General features: G+C 45.7%; 1 protein-coding gene across 1 annotated transcript; it reads left to right on the forward strand.

The window, feature by feature from the left end:
• On the forward strand, positions 1-2573 carry LOC123151369 (ribonuclease 3-like protein 3). Its single transcript, XM_044571099.1, has 3 exons — positions 1-598; positions 1785-1931; positions 2018-2573. Exons 1-3 carry the CDS (start codon positions 149-151, stop codon positions 2357-2359), a joined length of 939 nt encoding a protein of 312 aa, XP_044427034.1. The 5' UTR covers positions 1-148; the 3' UTR covers positions 2360-2573.
• Positions 2574-17544: the final 14971 nt, after the last annotated feature.

Here is a 17544-nt window from a genome sequence, read left to right on the forward strand (position 1 = left end):
GCCCCCTCTCGCGCGCGCTCCCGTGCTCCATCGCCCCCTTTTCCGTCCGTTTCCGGCCGCCCCCCGGAAAGCTCCAGAAAACCCGTGCGCCGGCGCGCCGGCCCTCGCCTCCCCCCCTCTCTATAACCCCCTGCCGCGCGATCGCGCGATGGACCCGCACTCGCACTCGCACTCGCTGTCGCCACCGCCAGCACCTGACGACGACCCCGACGCGATGCCGAGGGAGCAGCAGCAGCGGGAGGAGGCGCCGCCGGGCTACGTGCCGCCGATGGGCCCCGAGGAGGTGGCGGCCGTCGAGGCGCTCCTCGGCTACGAGTTCAAGGACAAGTCCCTGGTCGGGCTGGCCCTCACGCACGGCTCCTTCTACTTGCCCTACCGCTCCGGCGACTCCACCTACGAGCGGCTCGAGTACCTGGGTGACGGCGTGCTCACCTGCCTCGTGTCACGGGAGGTCTTCCTCACCTATCCGGACCTCCCGCCAGGCCCGCTCACGCGCCTCCGCGCCGCCAACGTCGACAAGGAGAAGCTCGCGCGCATCGCCGTCGACCACGGCATCCACCGCTTCCTCCGCCACAAGGCGCCCAAGCTCGAGGAACAGGTTACTAGTAACTGCCACTCTCCTTCTACTAGTCTACTACTACTAATTTTAGTACCTTTCCGGTGCGTGCGTTGCGCCATGTTCCCTGTTCATGAGAGGGACGTGTCAAAACTGACCTTTTCAACTCGCCGGGCCCCTGCTTTGTGGTGTGTCATTTTGGTGAAATATTTTGTTTCCATGCCTGCTCATTCTTGGATATACATCTTGTCTAGTCTTGTTGTAAATAGTTAAAGTAAAACCAAACTTGATCCTTATACACACACATAGTGATGCTAGGATGTACGGGGCTGTAGACTAGTAGCATACATGTTCATGGAGTGGTCACTCAAGACTCAAGAGTGTGCCCACCATGGATCTCAGATTGAAACGTGTGCCACCTTTTTATTATTCTCCTCCTGTGATTCAAACGGCACTTGTAATTCTCTGCCGTGTTCAAGGGTATGATCCCTTGTTATATGCGTATGATGTAATTTTGGGTGAAAGGGAACCATCTCTTTCTGTTCCCCTCTCCTACCTTAGTATCTTGTCAAAGCACCAGTCTGCGATTCAAAGATTCTACCAAGGTGATACTTTTCCAAAAGATTCAATTGACATGTACAATTCTAGGTTACCCAATGGTCCATTTGGATCGAGGCGGGAAAACCTCGAACTCATTTATACATTTCCAAATGGTTGTTGTTTAAGGAAAGTAGTCAAAAATATAAGTATGCGGATTAAATTCCACGGTAACGATAGAGAAAACTCGCTATCTTGTCGTTTTGTTTGTAATAAAATGGTTGTTGGTTCTTAGGGAAAGACATGAAAGCACAAATGTGGCGTTCCGACTCCACCTTATTATGTCTATTTATGTTTTCTTTTCATGGGATTTCATAAAGGTTATGTGAAAAACAAGTTTTTGCTTATGTCGGCTAATCAAGTTGTTTATGTTTCCCGCAAAAAAACCAAGTTGTTTATGCACCAGAGTTAATACTAAACGATTGATGTGTAACCACACCCACTTCTATGGTATTGTATTAGTTTTTTTGTTGGTGTAGCCTTTCTTATGCTTGTGTCTGCGACTAATACCTATTAGTTGTTGCATGAAGAGAAGAACAATGAAAAGGTCATTTTTATGTAATTAAGATGTTGACATGCTGCAAAGCCACGTATGATTGATGTGATGCCTCTTGTGCTTTGGCGTTTGCAGATTGCTGATTTTGTGAAAGAATTGTGTCAGTATGAATACCACTCCAATGGGCTATTGGATGCTCCAAAAGTGCTGTCTGACATCGTGGAATCTCTTATTGGTGCCATATATCTTGACTCCAAGTACAATCAAGAGCTAGTTTGGCAGGTAAATGTCTTTCTCGGAACTGCGAAATCTTGGCTGTTGTTTCTCACTGTAGTTTGGTAATGTAATGTTTCTTTCTCTGATAATAGGTTTTTCAAAAGTTGGCTGATCCACTTATTAGGCTTGAGACATTAGGGAGGCATCCCGTAAGCGAGCTATTAGAGTTTGGCCAAAAGAGTGGTCGAATAGTGGATATCTCTAAAGATGGGTGGGTTAAGGATACGAAGGTTGATGTATTTGTTGACGGTGTGCTGGTTGCAAGCGCGACTTATGCACAAAAGAAGGAGATAGCTTCGAACCGCGCCGCGAAGGCTGCTCTAGACAAATTGAAGGAGATGTCGGGGCAATCCGATGTTCTATCAGCCCCAGCCCTAGGAGAAGCTCCTGAGCCGTTGGACGAATTGGGTCGTGCTGGAGCTTTAGAGCTCTAGAGCTCCAGTGAAATGCTGAGACATTGTCGGCGCAACAAATGTTTTTGCCTGTTTGTACTTCCGTTGAATCTTAACATTACATGTGTGTTGTTAAGCTGCGTTGTGAGCCTGTAAATACTTATATGCAAATCATATGAGTATTGTGCCCCTGTGGGCGTTGAGACTTGAGAGCAAGGTGCAAGTTCACACCTTAAAATTGATTTGTTCATCTCTATATACTTTGGTGATATTAGCATGTACCGAACTGGATGGTTCACCTACAGCAGACAACTTCTTCTTTTCTCCGAGCAGAGTGAATGTCTGCTTTTGCCCTTCGGGAGTGAAGTGGAATCGTACAGCCGCTGCGGGCGCGGGGAAAGGCGACGCTAGGGCGCCATGCCTCGCTGCGGTGCCTCGGCCGGCGGTGCCGGTGCGTCCGGACGGCAAGGCGCGCGCGCGGTGGTGACGCCATCCTCGCTGGGGCCGACTTGGGTGCCCCGGCCCGCGCCGTTTCGCTGGGCTGACATCGCCGACGACGAGGCGAGGCGGACGGCGGTATCGAGATGCCGGTCTCCTTGGCGCCGCCGTCTTTCGGCGACTTCCCGGCCGTGGCGTCGAAGGCGAGTTCGCGCGGCGCTCGACGGCCCGGTGTCAGGGCCCCGGTGGTGGCTGCTGACCAGCCGCCCCGGGCGTCACGGATAGCGCGGCGAGCGTGACCCCACCTTCCCCGTTCGCGGCGCCGCCTGCATCGGTGGGAGAGCAGACGACCGATGCTGGCCGGAGCTCTTCCCGCACGGTAGAGGTCGAGCCGGTGCGCCGCCTTGCTCCGCAGCCACCGGCTGGCTCGGTCGAGCCGTTCGAGCTCCTGGCGCCTGCAGCGCCCCGCGATGGGCCGGCCCACGAACCGTGCAAACCAATGAATGCAAAAACCTTGCCAAAAAAAGGAAATATAAAAGGGAATAATGCTCTCTACAGGATTGAACTCACCACACCGTGTGAACAAACAGATGCCAGCAGCAACCCGGGCTACTTGCCGTTGGTGATTAGTAACAGAGGCAAACATATATATAATAACAAGGCCGCAACGCTATTTTATTGAACATAACAGTTCATCTATTGTATCACTTAATTTTTTTGAATTATTTGGAAAAAAGATCGCGATTTTCAAAAAAGTTCATTGATTTTCAAAAAAGTTCATCAACTTTAAAAAAAATCCATCAAATTTGAAAAATGTTCACAGATTTTTAAAAGAGAAAATCAGATTGTAAAACGTTCATAAAATTTGAGAAAGTTTCATTAATTTTGATAAAAAGTTCAGCGATTTTGAAAAAAAGTTCAACGAATTTGAAAAAATTCATTGATACTGAAAAAAGTTCACAAATCTAAAAAAAGAGTTCATCGATTTAATTTTTTTTTTGAAAAAATTGAGAAAAGTTCATGCATTTGCAAAAGAAAAAAGAAACAGGAAAAAGATAAGAAAGAAAAAGAAAACCGGTCGCGATTTGGAGAAAGAATAGAAGGAGAAAAATGATCTACCTTTCAAATGAGATGGGTTGTCCCAAGTGGTTGCAACTTTGCTACCCTATGGTATAGGTTGCATGTTTGAATCGTTCGCTACGCACATTTTTTCCAATTTTTCAGAAAAAAAGAAGGGGAGGGAAGGAACTGGGCTGGCCCAAAATCGCGCCCGAGGGTGTGCGCTGCACGCACCCGTTCCGCTAGCTCGGTCAGCCCATGAACGCATGGTTGCGTGGGGGTCGCAGCACTAGGCCCGTTCTGTCCCGTGGGGCCTAATTGGCCCGGGGCATGGGCCTTAGCCCAAACGGATCCGGCCCACTGGCAGTGGATTTCGCGTGATGCGCCCAACCCATTAGTGGGCTCGCCTGCTTCTAGGGCAGATGTCGCGTGATTCGAGTCGAACGCCCATCTTGTTCTATCCCGTGTATTGCCGCTGTCCTCTGTTCCTGCTCTGATTGACGTTCTCGCCCCGCCCTCGCCAGATCGCGTACCTGGCGCCTCCCGGCCTTCGCTGCTCCTAGCTGACCCGAGCTCGAGGCGGGACACAGCTCGCGCTAAGATGGTCGAAGCTCCGCGGGTGCGGACGACCACAACAAGTTCAATTCCGCTGAACCTGGCCGGTCGGATGCTCGAGATTAGCGTAGGCATTCATCTGGGTCGCCTCGGTACTATCCCGCCCGCTCCATGCTATTTGTGAGCTGTGATGGAATTTTCTATGAAGAGGAAGGACGAAGCAATAGTAGCTGATAAGTATTTCCCTCCGTGAGAATCAAGGTTGTCGAATCAATAGGAAAATCATGCAAAGCATAATGAACAGTACCTGCACACAACACGGGCAAGAGAGTTGTCAATCCCTTTGAACTCGTTACTTGCAAGAATCAAATCTGGTAGTGGTAAATATATAAATCACAAAACAAAATAAATTCCAGCAAGGTTTTTTCTTTTCTTTTTGTAATATGATAAAAGTAAACCCTGGGGCCATAGTTTTCACTAGAGGCTTCTCTCTCTCCCTCTCTTAATAATAACACACGGTAGGTAGACAAATTACTGTTGGACAATTGATAAAAAAACGCATAGTTATGATGTTATTCATGGTAACGATCATGTATATAGGCATTACGTCCGTGACAAGTAGACTAAAATGATTCTGCATCTACTACTATTACTCCACCAATTGACCGCTATCCAACATGCATCTATGGTATTAAGTTCATGACAAACAGATTAACGCCTTAAGCAAGATGACATAATATAGACAGAATAAACTCCAGCAATGTGAATGAACCCCATCATCTTACCCGTAATGGCAATAATACAAATACGCGCATCACTACCCCTTCTGTCATGAGGTGAGGACACCGCAAAATTGAACCCACTACAAAGCACCTTTCCCACTGAAGATAAATCAATCTAGTTGGCCAAACCAAACAGATATATCAGAAAGAAATACAAAGCTATAACCATCATGCATAATAAAGTACATCAGAGACTCAATTATTTTCAATGAATAATCTTATCATAAACCCATAATTCATCGTATCCCAGCACACACACTGCAAAGAAAGATTACATCGGATAGAAATCCATGGAGATCATGGAGAACTTTGTATTGAAGATCGAGAGAAAGAAGAAACCATCTATTTACTAGCTATGGACCCGTAGGTCTGTGGTAAACTACTCACACATCATTGAAGGTGTAGCAAGGATGATGTAGAAGCCCTCCATGATCAGGCCCCCCTCCGGCAGAGTACCAAAAAAGGCCTCCAGATGGGATCACGGAAGAATAGAAGCTTGCAGCGACGGAAAAGAGTGCTTCGGATGGCTCTCTGTTGGTTTGGGAATATTTAGAAATTTATAGAGTTGAAATTAGGTCAAACAGAGCTATGTGGGACCCACAAGCTTAGGGGGGACCCTGGGCACGCCGGGTGAGCTCATGACTCTCCCGTAGATCTTTTGGCCTCCTCCCAAACGTTCTAGGGTCTCTTCTGGTCCAGATGAAATCACCGTAAAGTTTCATTGTGTTTGGACTTCGTTTGATACTAATTTTCTAAAAAGCCAAAACAAGAAAAGAAAACAACAACTGGCACTGGGCACCGAGTTAATAGGTTAGTCCAAAAAATGATATAAATTTGCATATGAAGTATGTAAAATTGGCAATATAATAGCATGATATAATAAAAAATTTATAGATATGTCAGAGACATACCAGCATCCCCAAGCTTAATTCATGCTTGTCCTCGAGTAGGTAAATGATAGAAACAGAGTTTTTGATGTTGAATGCTACCTAGCATGTTTATCATGTAATCTCCTTACGCTATAAATGCTGAGAAATGATGATAATTGATATCAACATAATAATATCCATGAATATAAGAACATAATCATTACTTTTTCAAAATATACGATGTTTAATGAATGTTATCCCTCCTCGTTGAATTATGTAAGCATGGCATGACTCCGCCTTCACCGCATAAGTATAAATCATGAGCACCCTGGTGTCAAACCAAGAAATTATAACATATTTTTAACGCGCTTCAACATTTTTTTACTCCATTCAATACATGAGTGTGAGCCATGGATATTAGCACTAGGGTGGAATAGAGTGCAGTGGTAGAGATATATAGGAGAAGTCAAAAGGGAAGAAAGCCTCGCATCAACTCGGTGGATCGTTAAGCAATGGAGAGGCCTTACAATCGATATCAATGCGAGGAGTAGGGATTGCCATGCAACGAATGCACTAGAGCTATAAGTGTATGAAAACTCAAACTGAAACGAAGTGGGTGCGCATCCAACTTGCTTGCTCATGAAGACCTTCGGCATTTGAGGAAGCCCATCATTGGAGTATACAAGCCAAGTTCTGTAATGAAAAATTCCCACTAGTATATGAAAGTGATTACTCAGGAGACTGTCTATATGAAGAACATGGTGCTACTCTGAAGCACAAGTGTGGTAAAATGATAGTAACATTGTCCCTTCTCTCTTTTTCTCTCATTTTTGTTGAGCTCTTTTGGCCTCTCTTTTTTCATCCGTAGTCTCATCCCGACTTGTGGGGAATCATTATCTCCATCATCGTTTCCTCACTGGGACAATGCTCTAATAATGATGATCATCACTCTTTTATTTACTTACAACTCGATAACCGGAACAATATGAGTCTATATGAATGCCTCTCGTAGTGTACCAGGATGTGCAATGATCTAGCATAATATGTATAACAATGATGAATGGTGGCTTTGCCACAAATATCATGTCAGCTCTGTATGATCATACAAAGCAATATGATGATGAATACACATGCCATAAGACGGAATGGTGGAAGTTGCATGACAATATATCTCGGAATGGCTATTGAAATACCATGATAGGTAGGTATGGTGACTATTTTGAGTAAGATATAAGGAGGCTTATGTGTGATAGAGTGTATCATATCATGGGGTTTGGATGCACTAGCGAAGTTTGCACCGACTCTCGAGGTGAGAAAGGGCAAAGCACAGTACCGAAGAGGCTAGCAAATTGCGAAAACGTAGGAGTGCGCAATTATCCATGGACTCACATTTGTCATACAAAACTCATATACTTATTGTGAAAGTTTTATAGCCCTCGAAGCAAAGTAATCTCGCATGCCCCTAGGGAGGAGGTTGGTAGGAGTTAACCATCGCGCACCCCCAGTTATGATAGCACTCAAGGATTTCAATCAGACATAAAAATGTGCAAACATCCCCATCATTCCATAACAAACACTTAAATGAGTAGTTAATAACAAGCTTTAATATTGATATTCTTACTAACCAATGATCATGGACTCATACCCTTTCATATTACAACATCAATATAATTAAGACATTTGTTTCATATTTAGTGATCTACATGAAAGTTTTTATTATACCACTCTTAAATACCTATCCTTTATGGACTAGCACTACTACAGGATGCTGCTAACGCGACACTACGATTAGAGACCTTTCGACGAAATTGTGTGTGATGTAATAATCGCAAATGGTGGTGTAAAAAACCCGTCAAAAAGGTGCAAAACGTTTGCGATGACGGATGCATCAAACACGGTTCAGGTTTTAGTTGAGTGTGCGATGAAGGGCATATGGTTCAGTTCAATTAACTGTTTGCGATGAGGAGGAACAAAAGAAACGGGCAGCCAGATAAGATGTGTGCGCTATATAGCATACGGTTCACTCGGATGAACTGTTTGTGATTAGGCAACACAAAAGAAACTGTCAGCCAGATCAAGGTGTGTGTGATATACGACATGCGGTTCACTCGGATGAACTGTTTGCGTTGAGACAAGAGAACAGAAACGGTTCAGTATAATAAGATTTGTGTGATACACGGTAGACAGGTCTGTAATCGGAAATGTGTGCGAAGACCGATAATAACACAGACGATTGCTTCTAATAAGACGTATGTGTTGTGCGATGGGATTGCATACAAAACAACAACATATATATACACACACACTTATAAGGACATGGTTGCATAACCAAACTAAACATCCACTTACATAGGTGGCTACTACAACCATGGCATTTGCACACAACAAAGTAAACTATTACATGCATAATTACATAGATGGCTACTACACACATGACATTTCTACACACCAAAGTAAACTATATATTACATGCATGATTAACTAGGATAAGCGATCATCTGATCATCATCTACTTCTTGTGACGCTTGCTCTGATTGTGGCTCGATACGACCTTGTCGATCTCCATAACAAGGCACTTCCTCATGTCAGCGATCCGCATGTGCATCTCGTAGCATGTGTACACGCTCTTGGCCGCGAACCTGATGTGAGATTCATCCATTTGCCGCATCCAGGCACCGTGCCAGGATACAGGACGTGTTCTGTTGGCATCCTACTTCATCTCTTCGTAGTATGGGTCGATGATGGCCGACGTGAGTCTAACCAGGGAGTCCTTCGTGCTGCCCCAAACCCTGTAGTTCTCATGGATTTTGACAAGGTTCTAGCAGGCCAAGCCCGTAACCCTGAGTGCTTTTACATTGTAGGTGGTTTCCACCGTGGCGAACTTGTAGTCGGTGCTGTTGAAAAACCTGGTGAAACGGTCGCAAGGCTCTGTGGCCATGTAGTAGTGGTAGATGAGGACATGATGGAGCACACACAACTGGGCGACGATAACCTTCTGATCTATGTTGGGACGACCGGCAGTGTACTGGAGGTCGATGCCGACCACCTTGTACTTGTCTCGAGTAAGCAACTGCTCAACGGTGTTGATGTAGTCATCCACCATGGCCGGGTCGATGGTGTACACCACCAAGAGATCTATCTCCCTCGCGTGGGTCTCCACTTTATGCTCGCCGAACTCCATTAGAGCACCGCTAGACATCCCCTCTCTATGTGTCATCATGGGTGTGCTTGTTGTGTTGTGGGGCGTGATCGAAAGGTTGAAGAGATCAAGGTTATAATGGCCACATGAATTAAAGGGGAAGCCGGACGGCCTGGAATATCGGCAGGCCCTGATGGCAGTTCTAATTTGCAGCGCATAACTCCATCATGTCGCACGTAACTGCATCGCATGGCAACGCGTGCGACGCAACCACATGCATATGGGGCCCCCGACATGATCGTGCGCATGCCCAACCGCTGGCAGAGCGCGCGCGGAGGGACGCAAGCAGAGCGCTCCGCAGTCGCCTCAACGGCGAGCAACCATATATATGCATATAGCAGTTGAACACGCAAGAAAAAGCTGTCCACATGCCGAGCGCGCTGACAGACGCGAGCAGAGCGCGCCGCGGCGCCTAACGGTGAGCAGAGCTTGCTGAAGGATGCGAGCAGAGGCCGGCACAGTGATACGTGGCAAATAAGACGAACTATGTGAGCGATGTCGGGGACATCAAGCACGAAGCAGATTAGAGTTGCATGTGCGATATGTGGCATACAGTTGATCCATCTGAGCTGTTTGTGATGGAATAAGCCATGTGTGTTGCGGGCAAACGCTTGCTGGCATATAACCTTAAATTTAACCAACAAAATGTTAATGCATGTTACAGAGATTGCATAACTGGAAACTATATTCAAATACGAATCCAACGATATAATGTTTGGCGACATGCATTCGTATTTTATTAGTTAAATCCTACTTATAAACCTGGACATGGGTATAGTAGGTAATTAAATCGCAAATATTTTTATATTAACCGTATGTGTACGTATCCTTTCATCCTCCTCTCGCACATCTTGTCACCTCGCTGTCGCAGACGGCTTCGAGCACAACCTTGAGCAGCACGCGGGGGCATTCTTTTGGCCAAACAATGGTGAGCCCGTTCCCGCGCAAGCTTCCCGCCCGACTCGATGAAATCCCACAAAATCCCAATGCTTACCAGCTTACTATATAAACCCTCACGGCTGGTGAGTCCCGCGTCGCATTTTCCCCTCCCTCCTTGTAGATTATCTCGTCTTCTTCTCCCACAATCGCCAATGGCACCGGTCCGTCATCGTCGCTCAGCCACTCCGCCGTCTTTAGAGGACAACTCCAGCTGGGAGGCTACACCGTGGCGGCGGCGCAGTCCCCTGGGTAGTGTAGTGCGTGTGGCGTCCCTGTTGAGTGTGAGCAGAACACCCACCACACGCTCCGCCACCACTGCCCATCAACAGTTGTTGCCGGCCGCCGTTGCCGCCACACCACCTTCGAAAACTAGGGCCATCGCCCGCTCCGCCGTAGTGGCCCGAAGTTGGGAGGTGGCCGTCATGGTCGCCACCCCACTGCCGACCACCGTGGCCATTGAGGGAGTCTTAGACTAAGGGGTCCTCGGGCGTCCGTCCTGTTAGCCATGGGCCGGACTGATGGGCTATGAAGATACGAAGACCGAAGACTGTACCCGTGTATGGATGGGACTTTCATTGGCGTGGAAGGCAAGCTTGGCAACTGGATATGTAGATTCCTTTCTTTGTAACCGACCTTGTGTAACCCTAGATCCTTACGGTGTCTATATAAACCGGAGGACTTAGTTCGGATAGGGGAGACTCATTATCATAGCCATACAAGCTGGACCTCTAGGGTTTAGCCATTACGATCTCGAGGTAGATCAACTCTTGTAATACTCATATTCATCAATATCAATCAAGCAGGACATAGGGTATTACCTCCATAGAGAGGGCCCAAACCTGGGTAAACATCGTGCCCCTTGTCTCTTGTTACCATCGACCTTAGACGCACAGTTCAGGCTCCCCTACCCGAGATCCGCCGGTTTTGACACCAACATTGGTGCTTTCATTGAGAGTTCTACTCCGGCGTCACCAAAAGGTTTGATGGCCCCTTCGATCGTCAATAATGACGATGTCCAAGGAGGAAATTTCCTCCCCGGACAGATCTTCGTGTTCGGCGGCTTCGCATTGCGGGCCAACTCGTTTGGCCATCTGGAGTAGATCGAAAGCTACGCCCCTGGCCATCATGTCAGATTTGGGAGCTTGAATTACGTTGCGGACATCCGTGGAGACTTGATCTTCGCCGGATTCGAGACCGCGATAGCTGCTCCCGGTCACCCCGATGATCATGACCTAAATCTGTCATCAGGCCGCATCCAGGAAATCGCTCCTGTAACCGCTCTGGCCCTAGATCCGGAGCAAGCCGCGCCATCCAAGGAAGGGAGGATCAACCTCACCACGGAGGCCACAGATTCCACGATGTTGGAGCCGCACATAGACTTAACCTCTCACGACGTCTTTGTCAGCGGAACTCTGAACTCGTCTCCGGCCGTAAGTTCCGAACCACGTGAGCCTGCAGACTCTGAGGTTGATCGTTTATTGATCTTCGAATTCAGCGCCCCAGACATCTTCCAGCACTCGCCCTGGGGCGATGTGCTAAACTCATTAAAGAACCTGTCCTTGGCGGAGGACTCACAGCCGAACTATATCCGGCTCGACCAGGGGCTGACGATGGAGAATTTTGCTTCCCACTCACCACCCACTTCATAGCCACGGTCAAGGATTCGACCGATACACTTGATTACGACTCCGAGAACATTGACGGTACGGACGGCGATGCCGAAGACAACGAAGACCCCATTGATACTGAAGGAAATATGCCCTAGAGGCAATAATAAAGTTATTATTTATTTCCTTATTTCATGATAAATGTTTATTATTCATGCTAGAATTGTATTATCCGGCAACATAATACTTGTGTGAATACATAGACAAACTAAACATCACTAGTATGCCTCTACTTGACTAGCTCATTAATCAAAGATGGTTATGTTTCCTAACCATAGACATGTGTTGTCATTTGATTAATGGGATCACATTATTAGGAGAATGATGTGATTGACATGACCCATTCCATTAGCTTAGCACCCGATCGTTTAGTATGTTGCTATTGCTTTCTTCATGACTTATACATGTTCCTATGACTATGAGATTATGCAACTCTCGTTTACCGGAGGAACACTTTGTGTGCTAACAAACGTCACAACGTAACTGGGTGATTATAAAGGAGCTCTACAGGTGTCTCCAAAGGTGAATGTTGGGTTGGCGTATTTCGAGATTAGGATTTGTCACTCCGATTTTCGGAGAGGTATCTCTGGGCCCTCTCGGTAATGCACATCACATAAGCCTTGCAAGCATTACAACTAATGAGTTAGTTGCAAGATGATGTATTACGAAACGAGTAAAGAGACTTGCCGGTAACGAGATTGAACTAGGTATTGAGATACCGACGATCGAATCTCGGGCAAGTAACATACCGATGACAAAGGGAACAACGTATGTTGTTATGCGGTCTGACCGATAAAGATCTTCGTAGAATATGTAGGAGCCAATATGAGCATCCAGGTTCCGCTATTGGTTATTGACCGGAGACGTGTCTCGGTCATGTCTACATTGTTCTCGAACCCATAGGGTCCGCACGCTTAAGGTTTCGATGACAGTTATATTATGAGTTTATGAGTTTTGATGTACCGAAGTTAGTTCGGAGTCCTGGATGTGATCACGGACATGACGAGGAGTCTCGAAATGGTCGAGACATAAAGATTGATATATTGGACGGCTATATTCGGACACCGGAAGTGTTCCGGGTGATTTCGGAGAAAACCGGAGAGCCAGAGGGTTACCGGACCCCCCCCAGGAGAAGTAATGGGCCATATGGGCCTTAGTGGAGAGAGAGAGGGGCAGCCAAAGGTGGGCCGCGCAACTCCTCCCCCCTGGTCTGAATTTGACTAGGAGAGGGGGGCGGCGCCCCCCTTTCCTTCTCCCTCCCCACTTCTTTCCCCCTCCTAGTAGGAGTCCTACTCCTACTAGGAGGAGGACTCCTCCTTGGCGCGCCATAGGGGCCGGCCGGCCTCCTCCCCTTGATCCTTTATATACGGGGGCAGGGGGCACCCCTAGACACACAAGTTGATCCACGTGATCATATTCTTAGCCGTGTGCGGTGCCCCCTTCCACCATAATCCTCGATAATATTGTAGCGGTGCTTAGGCGAAGCCCTGCGACAGTAGTACATCAAGATCGTCACCACGCCATCGTGCTGACGGAACTCTTCCCCGACACTTTGCTGGATCGGAGTCCGGGGATCGTCATCGAGCTGAATGTGTGCTAGAACTTGGAGGTGCCGTAGTTTCGGTGCTTGATCGGTCGGGCCGTGAAGACGTACGACTACATCAATCGCGTTGTCATAACGCTTACGCTGTCGGTCTACAAGGGTACGTAGATCACACTCTTCCCTCGTTGCTATGCATCACCATGATCTTGCGTGTGCGTAGATTTTTTTTTAAATTACTACGTTCCCCAACAGTGGCATCCGAGCCTAGGTTTTATGTGTTGATGTTATATGCACGAGTAGAACACAAGTTAGTTGTGGGCGATATAAGTCATACTGCTTACCAGCATGTCATACTTTGGTTCGGCGGTATTGTTGGACGAAGCGGCCCGGACCGACATTACGCGTACGCTTACGCGAGACCGGTTCTCCCGACGTGCTTTGCACAAAGGTGGCTAGCGGGTGACAGTTTCTCCAACTTTAGTTGAACCGAGTGTGGCTACGCCCGGTCCTTGCGAAGGTTAAAACAACACCAACTTGACAAACTATCGTTGTGGTTTTGATGCGTAGGTAAGATTGGTTCTTGCTTAAGCCCGTAGCAGCCACGTAAAACTTGCAACAACAAAGTAGAGGACGTCTAACTTGTTTTTGCAGGGCATGTTGTGATGTGATATGGTCAAGACATGATGCTAAATTTTATTGTATGAGATGATCATGTTTTGTAACCAAGTTATCGGCAACTGGCAGGAGCCATATGGTTGTCGCTTTATTGTATGCAATGCAATTGCGCTGTAATGCTTTACTTTATCACTAAGCGGTAGCGATAGTCGTGGAAGCATAAGATTGGCGAGACGACAACGATGCTACGATGGTGATCAAGGTGTCGCGCCGGTGACGATGGTGATCACGACGGTGCTTCGAAGATGGAGATCACAAGCACAAGATGATGATGGCCATATCATATCACTTATATTGATTGCATGTGATGTTTATCTTTTATGCATCTTATCTTGCTTTGATTGACGGTAGCATTTTAAGATGATCTCTCACTAATTATCAAGAAGTGTTCTCCCTGAGTATGCACCGTTGCGAAAGTTCTTCGTGCTGAGACACCACGTGATGATCGGGTGTGATAGGCTCTACGTTCAAATACAACGGGTGCAAAACAGTTGCACACGCGGAATACTCAGGTTATACTTGACGAGCCAAGCATATACAGATATGGCCTCGGAACACGGAGACCGAAAGGTCGAGCGTGAATCATATAGTAGATATGATCAACATAGTGATGTTCACCAATGAAACTACTCCATCTCACGTGATGATCGGACATGGTTTAGTTGATTTGGATCACGTGATCACTTAGAGGATTAGAGGGATGTCTATCTAAGTGGGAGTTCTTAAGTAATATGATTAAATTGAACTTAAATTTATCATGAACTTAGTCCTGGTAGTATTTTGCAAATCATGTTGTAGATCAATAGCTCGCGTTGTTGCTTCCCTGTGTTTATTTTGATATGTTCCTAGAGAAAATTGTGTTGAAAGATGTTAGTAGCAATGATGCGGATTGGATCCGTGATCTGAGGTTTATCCTCATTGCTGCACAGAAGAATTATGTCCTTGATGCACCGCTAGGTGATAGACTTATTGCAGGAGCAGATGCAGACGTTATGAACGTTTGGCTAGCTCAATATGATGACTACTTGATAGTTTAGCGCACCATGCTTAATGGCTTAGAATCGAGACTTCAAAGACGTTTTGAACGTCATGGACCATATGAGATGTTCCAGGAGTTGAAGTTAATATTTCAAGCAAATACCCGAGTTGAGAGATATGAAGTCTCCAACAAGTTCTATAGCTAAAAGATGGAGGAGAATCGCTCAACTAGTGAGCATGTGCTCAGATTGTCTGGGTACTACAATCACTTGAATCAAGCGGGAGTTAATCTTCCAGATAAAATAGTGATTGACAGAATTCTCTAGTCACCATCACCAAGTTAGTAGAACTTCATGATGAACTATGATATGCAAGGGATAACAGAAACGATTCCCAAGCTCTTCGTAATGCTGAAATTGATGAAGGTAATCGAGAAAAACATCAAGTGTTGATGGTAGACAAGACCACTAGTTTCAAGAAAAGGGCAGAGGGAAGAAGGGGAACTTCAAGAAGAACAGCAAGCAAGTTGCTGCTCAAGTGAAGAAGCCCAAGTCTGGTCCTAAGCCTGAGACTAAGTGCTTCTACTACAAAGGGACTGGTCACTAGAAGCGGAACTACCCCAAGTGATTGGTAGATAAGAAGGATGGCAAAGTGAACATAAGTATATTTGATATACATGTTATTGATGTGTACTTTACTAGTGTTTATAGCAACCCCTCAGTATTTGATACTAGTTCAGTTGCTAAGATTAGTAACTCGAAACGGGAGTTGCAGAATAAACAGAGACTAGTTAAGGGTGAAGTGACGATGTGTGTTGGAAGTGGTTCCAAGATTGATATGATCATCATCGCACACTCCCTATAATTTCGGGATTAGTGTTGAACCTAAATAAGTGTTATTTGGTGTTTGCGTTGAGCATGAATATGATTTGATCATGTTTATTGTAATACGGTTATTCATTTAAGTAAGAGAATAAATTGTTGTTCTGTTTACATGAATAAAACCTTATATGGTTACACACCCAATGAAAATAGTTCATTGGATCTCGATCATAGTGATACACATAATCATAATATTGAAACCAAAAGATGCAAAGTAAATAATGATAGTGCAACTTATTTGTGGCACTACCGTTTAGGTCATATTGGTGTAAAGCGCATGAAGAAACTCCATGCTGATGGGCTTTTGGAATCACTTGATTATGAATCAGTTGATGCTTGCAAACCATGCCTCATGGGCAAGATGACTAAGACTCTGTTCTTCGAAACAATGGAGCGAGCAAAAGATTTGTTGGAAATCATACATAATGATGTATGTGGTCCGATGAATATTGAGGCTCGCGACAGGTATCATTATTTTCTGATCTTCACATATGATTTGAGCAGATATGAGTATATCTACTTGATGAAACATAAGTCTGAAACATTTGAAAAGTTCAAAGAATTTCAGAGTGAAGTGAAAGATCATCGTAACAAGAAAATAAAGTTTCTACGATCTGATCGTAGAGAAGAGTATTTGAGTTACGAGTTTGGCCTTCAGTTAAAAACAATGTGAAATAGTTTCACTACTCACGCCACCTGGCACACCACAATGTAATGGTGTGTCCGAACGTCATAACCGTACTTTATTAGATATGGTGCGATCTATGATGTCTCTTACCGATCTACCACTATAGTTTTGGGGTTATGCATTAGAGACAACTGCATTCACGTTAAATAGGGCACCATCTAAATCTGTTGAAACGACACCGTATGAACTATGGTTTGGCAAGAAACCTAAGATGTCGTTTCTTAAAGTTTGAGGTTGCAATGCTTATGTGAAAAAGTTTCAACCTGATAAGCTCAAACCCAAATCGGAGAAGTGCGTCTTCATAGGATACCCAAAACAAAATGTTGGGTACACCTTCTATCACAGATCCAAAGGCAAGATATTCGTTGCTTTGAATGGATCCTTTCTAGAGAAGGAATTTCTCTCAAAAGAAGTGAGTGGGAGGAAAGTAGAACTTGATGAGGTAACTGTACCTGCTCCCTTATTGGAAAGTAGTTCATCACAGAAATCTGTTCCTGTGACTACTAGACCGATTAGTGAGGAAGCTAATGATGATGATCATGTAACTTCAGATCAAGTTACTACCGAACCTCATAGGTAAAACCAGAGTGAGATCCGCACCAGAGTGGTATGGTAAACCAGTTCTGGAGGTCATGTTACTTGACCATGACGAGCCTACGAACTATGAGGAAGCGATGATGAGCGCAGATTCCGCAAAATGGCTTGAGGCCATGAAATCTGAGATGAGATCCATGTATGAGAACAAAGTATGGACTTTGATTGACTTGCCCAATGATCGGCGAGCCATTGAGATTAAATGGATCTTCAAGAGGAAGACGGACACTGATAGTAGTGTTACTATCTACAAAGCTAGAATTGTCGCAAAAAGGTTTTCGACAAGTTCAAGGTGTTGACTACGATGAGAGTTTCTCACTCGTATCCATGCTTAAGTCTGTCCGAATCATGATAGCAATT

Source organism: Triticum aestivum, chromosome 7A, assembly GCF_018294505.1.
Source record: "Triticum aestivum cultivar Chinese Spring chromosome 7A, IWGSC CS RefSeq v2.1, whole genome shotgun sequence".
Lineage (NCBI taxonomy): Eukaryota > Viridiplantae > Streptophyta > Magnoliopsida > Poales > Poaceae > Triticum > Triticum aestivum.

Excerpts from the sequence above, each read along its gene's own strand:
- LOC123151369 (XM_044571099.1), top strand. The coding sequence starts at position 149 with ATGGACCCGCACTCGCACTCGCACTCGCTGTCGCCACCGCCAGCACCT. Across the intron at positions 599-1,784 it reads CGCCCAAGCTCGAGGAACAG|ATTGCTGATTTTGTGAAAGA; the intron begins GTTACTAGTAAC and ends TGGCGTTTGCAG. Across the intron at positions 1,932-2,017 it reads ATCAAGAGCTAGTTTGGCAG|GTTTTTCAAAAGTTGGCTGA; the intron begins GTAAATGTCTTT and ends CTCTGATAATAG.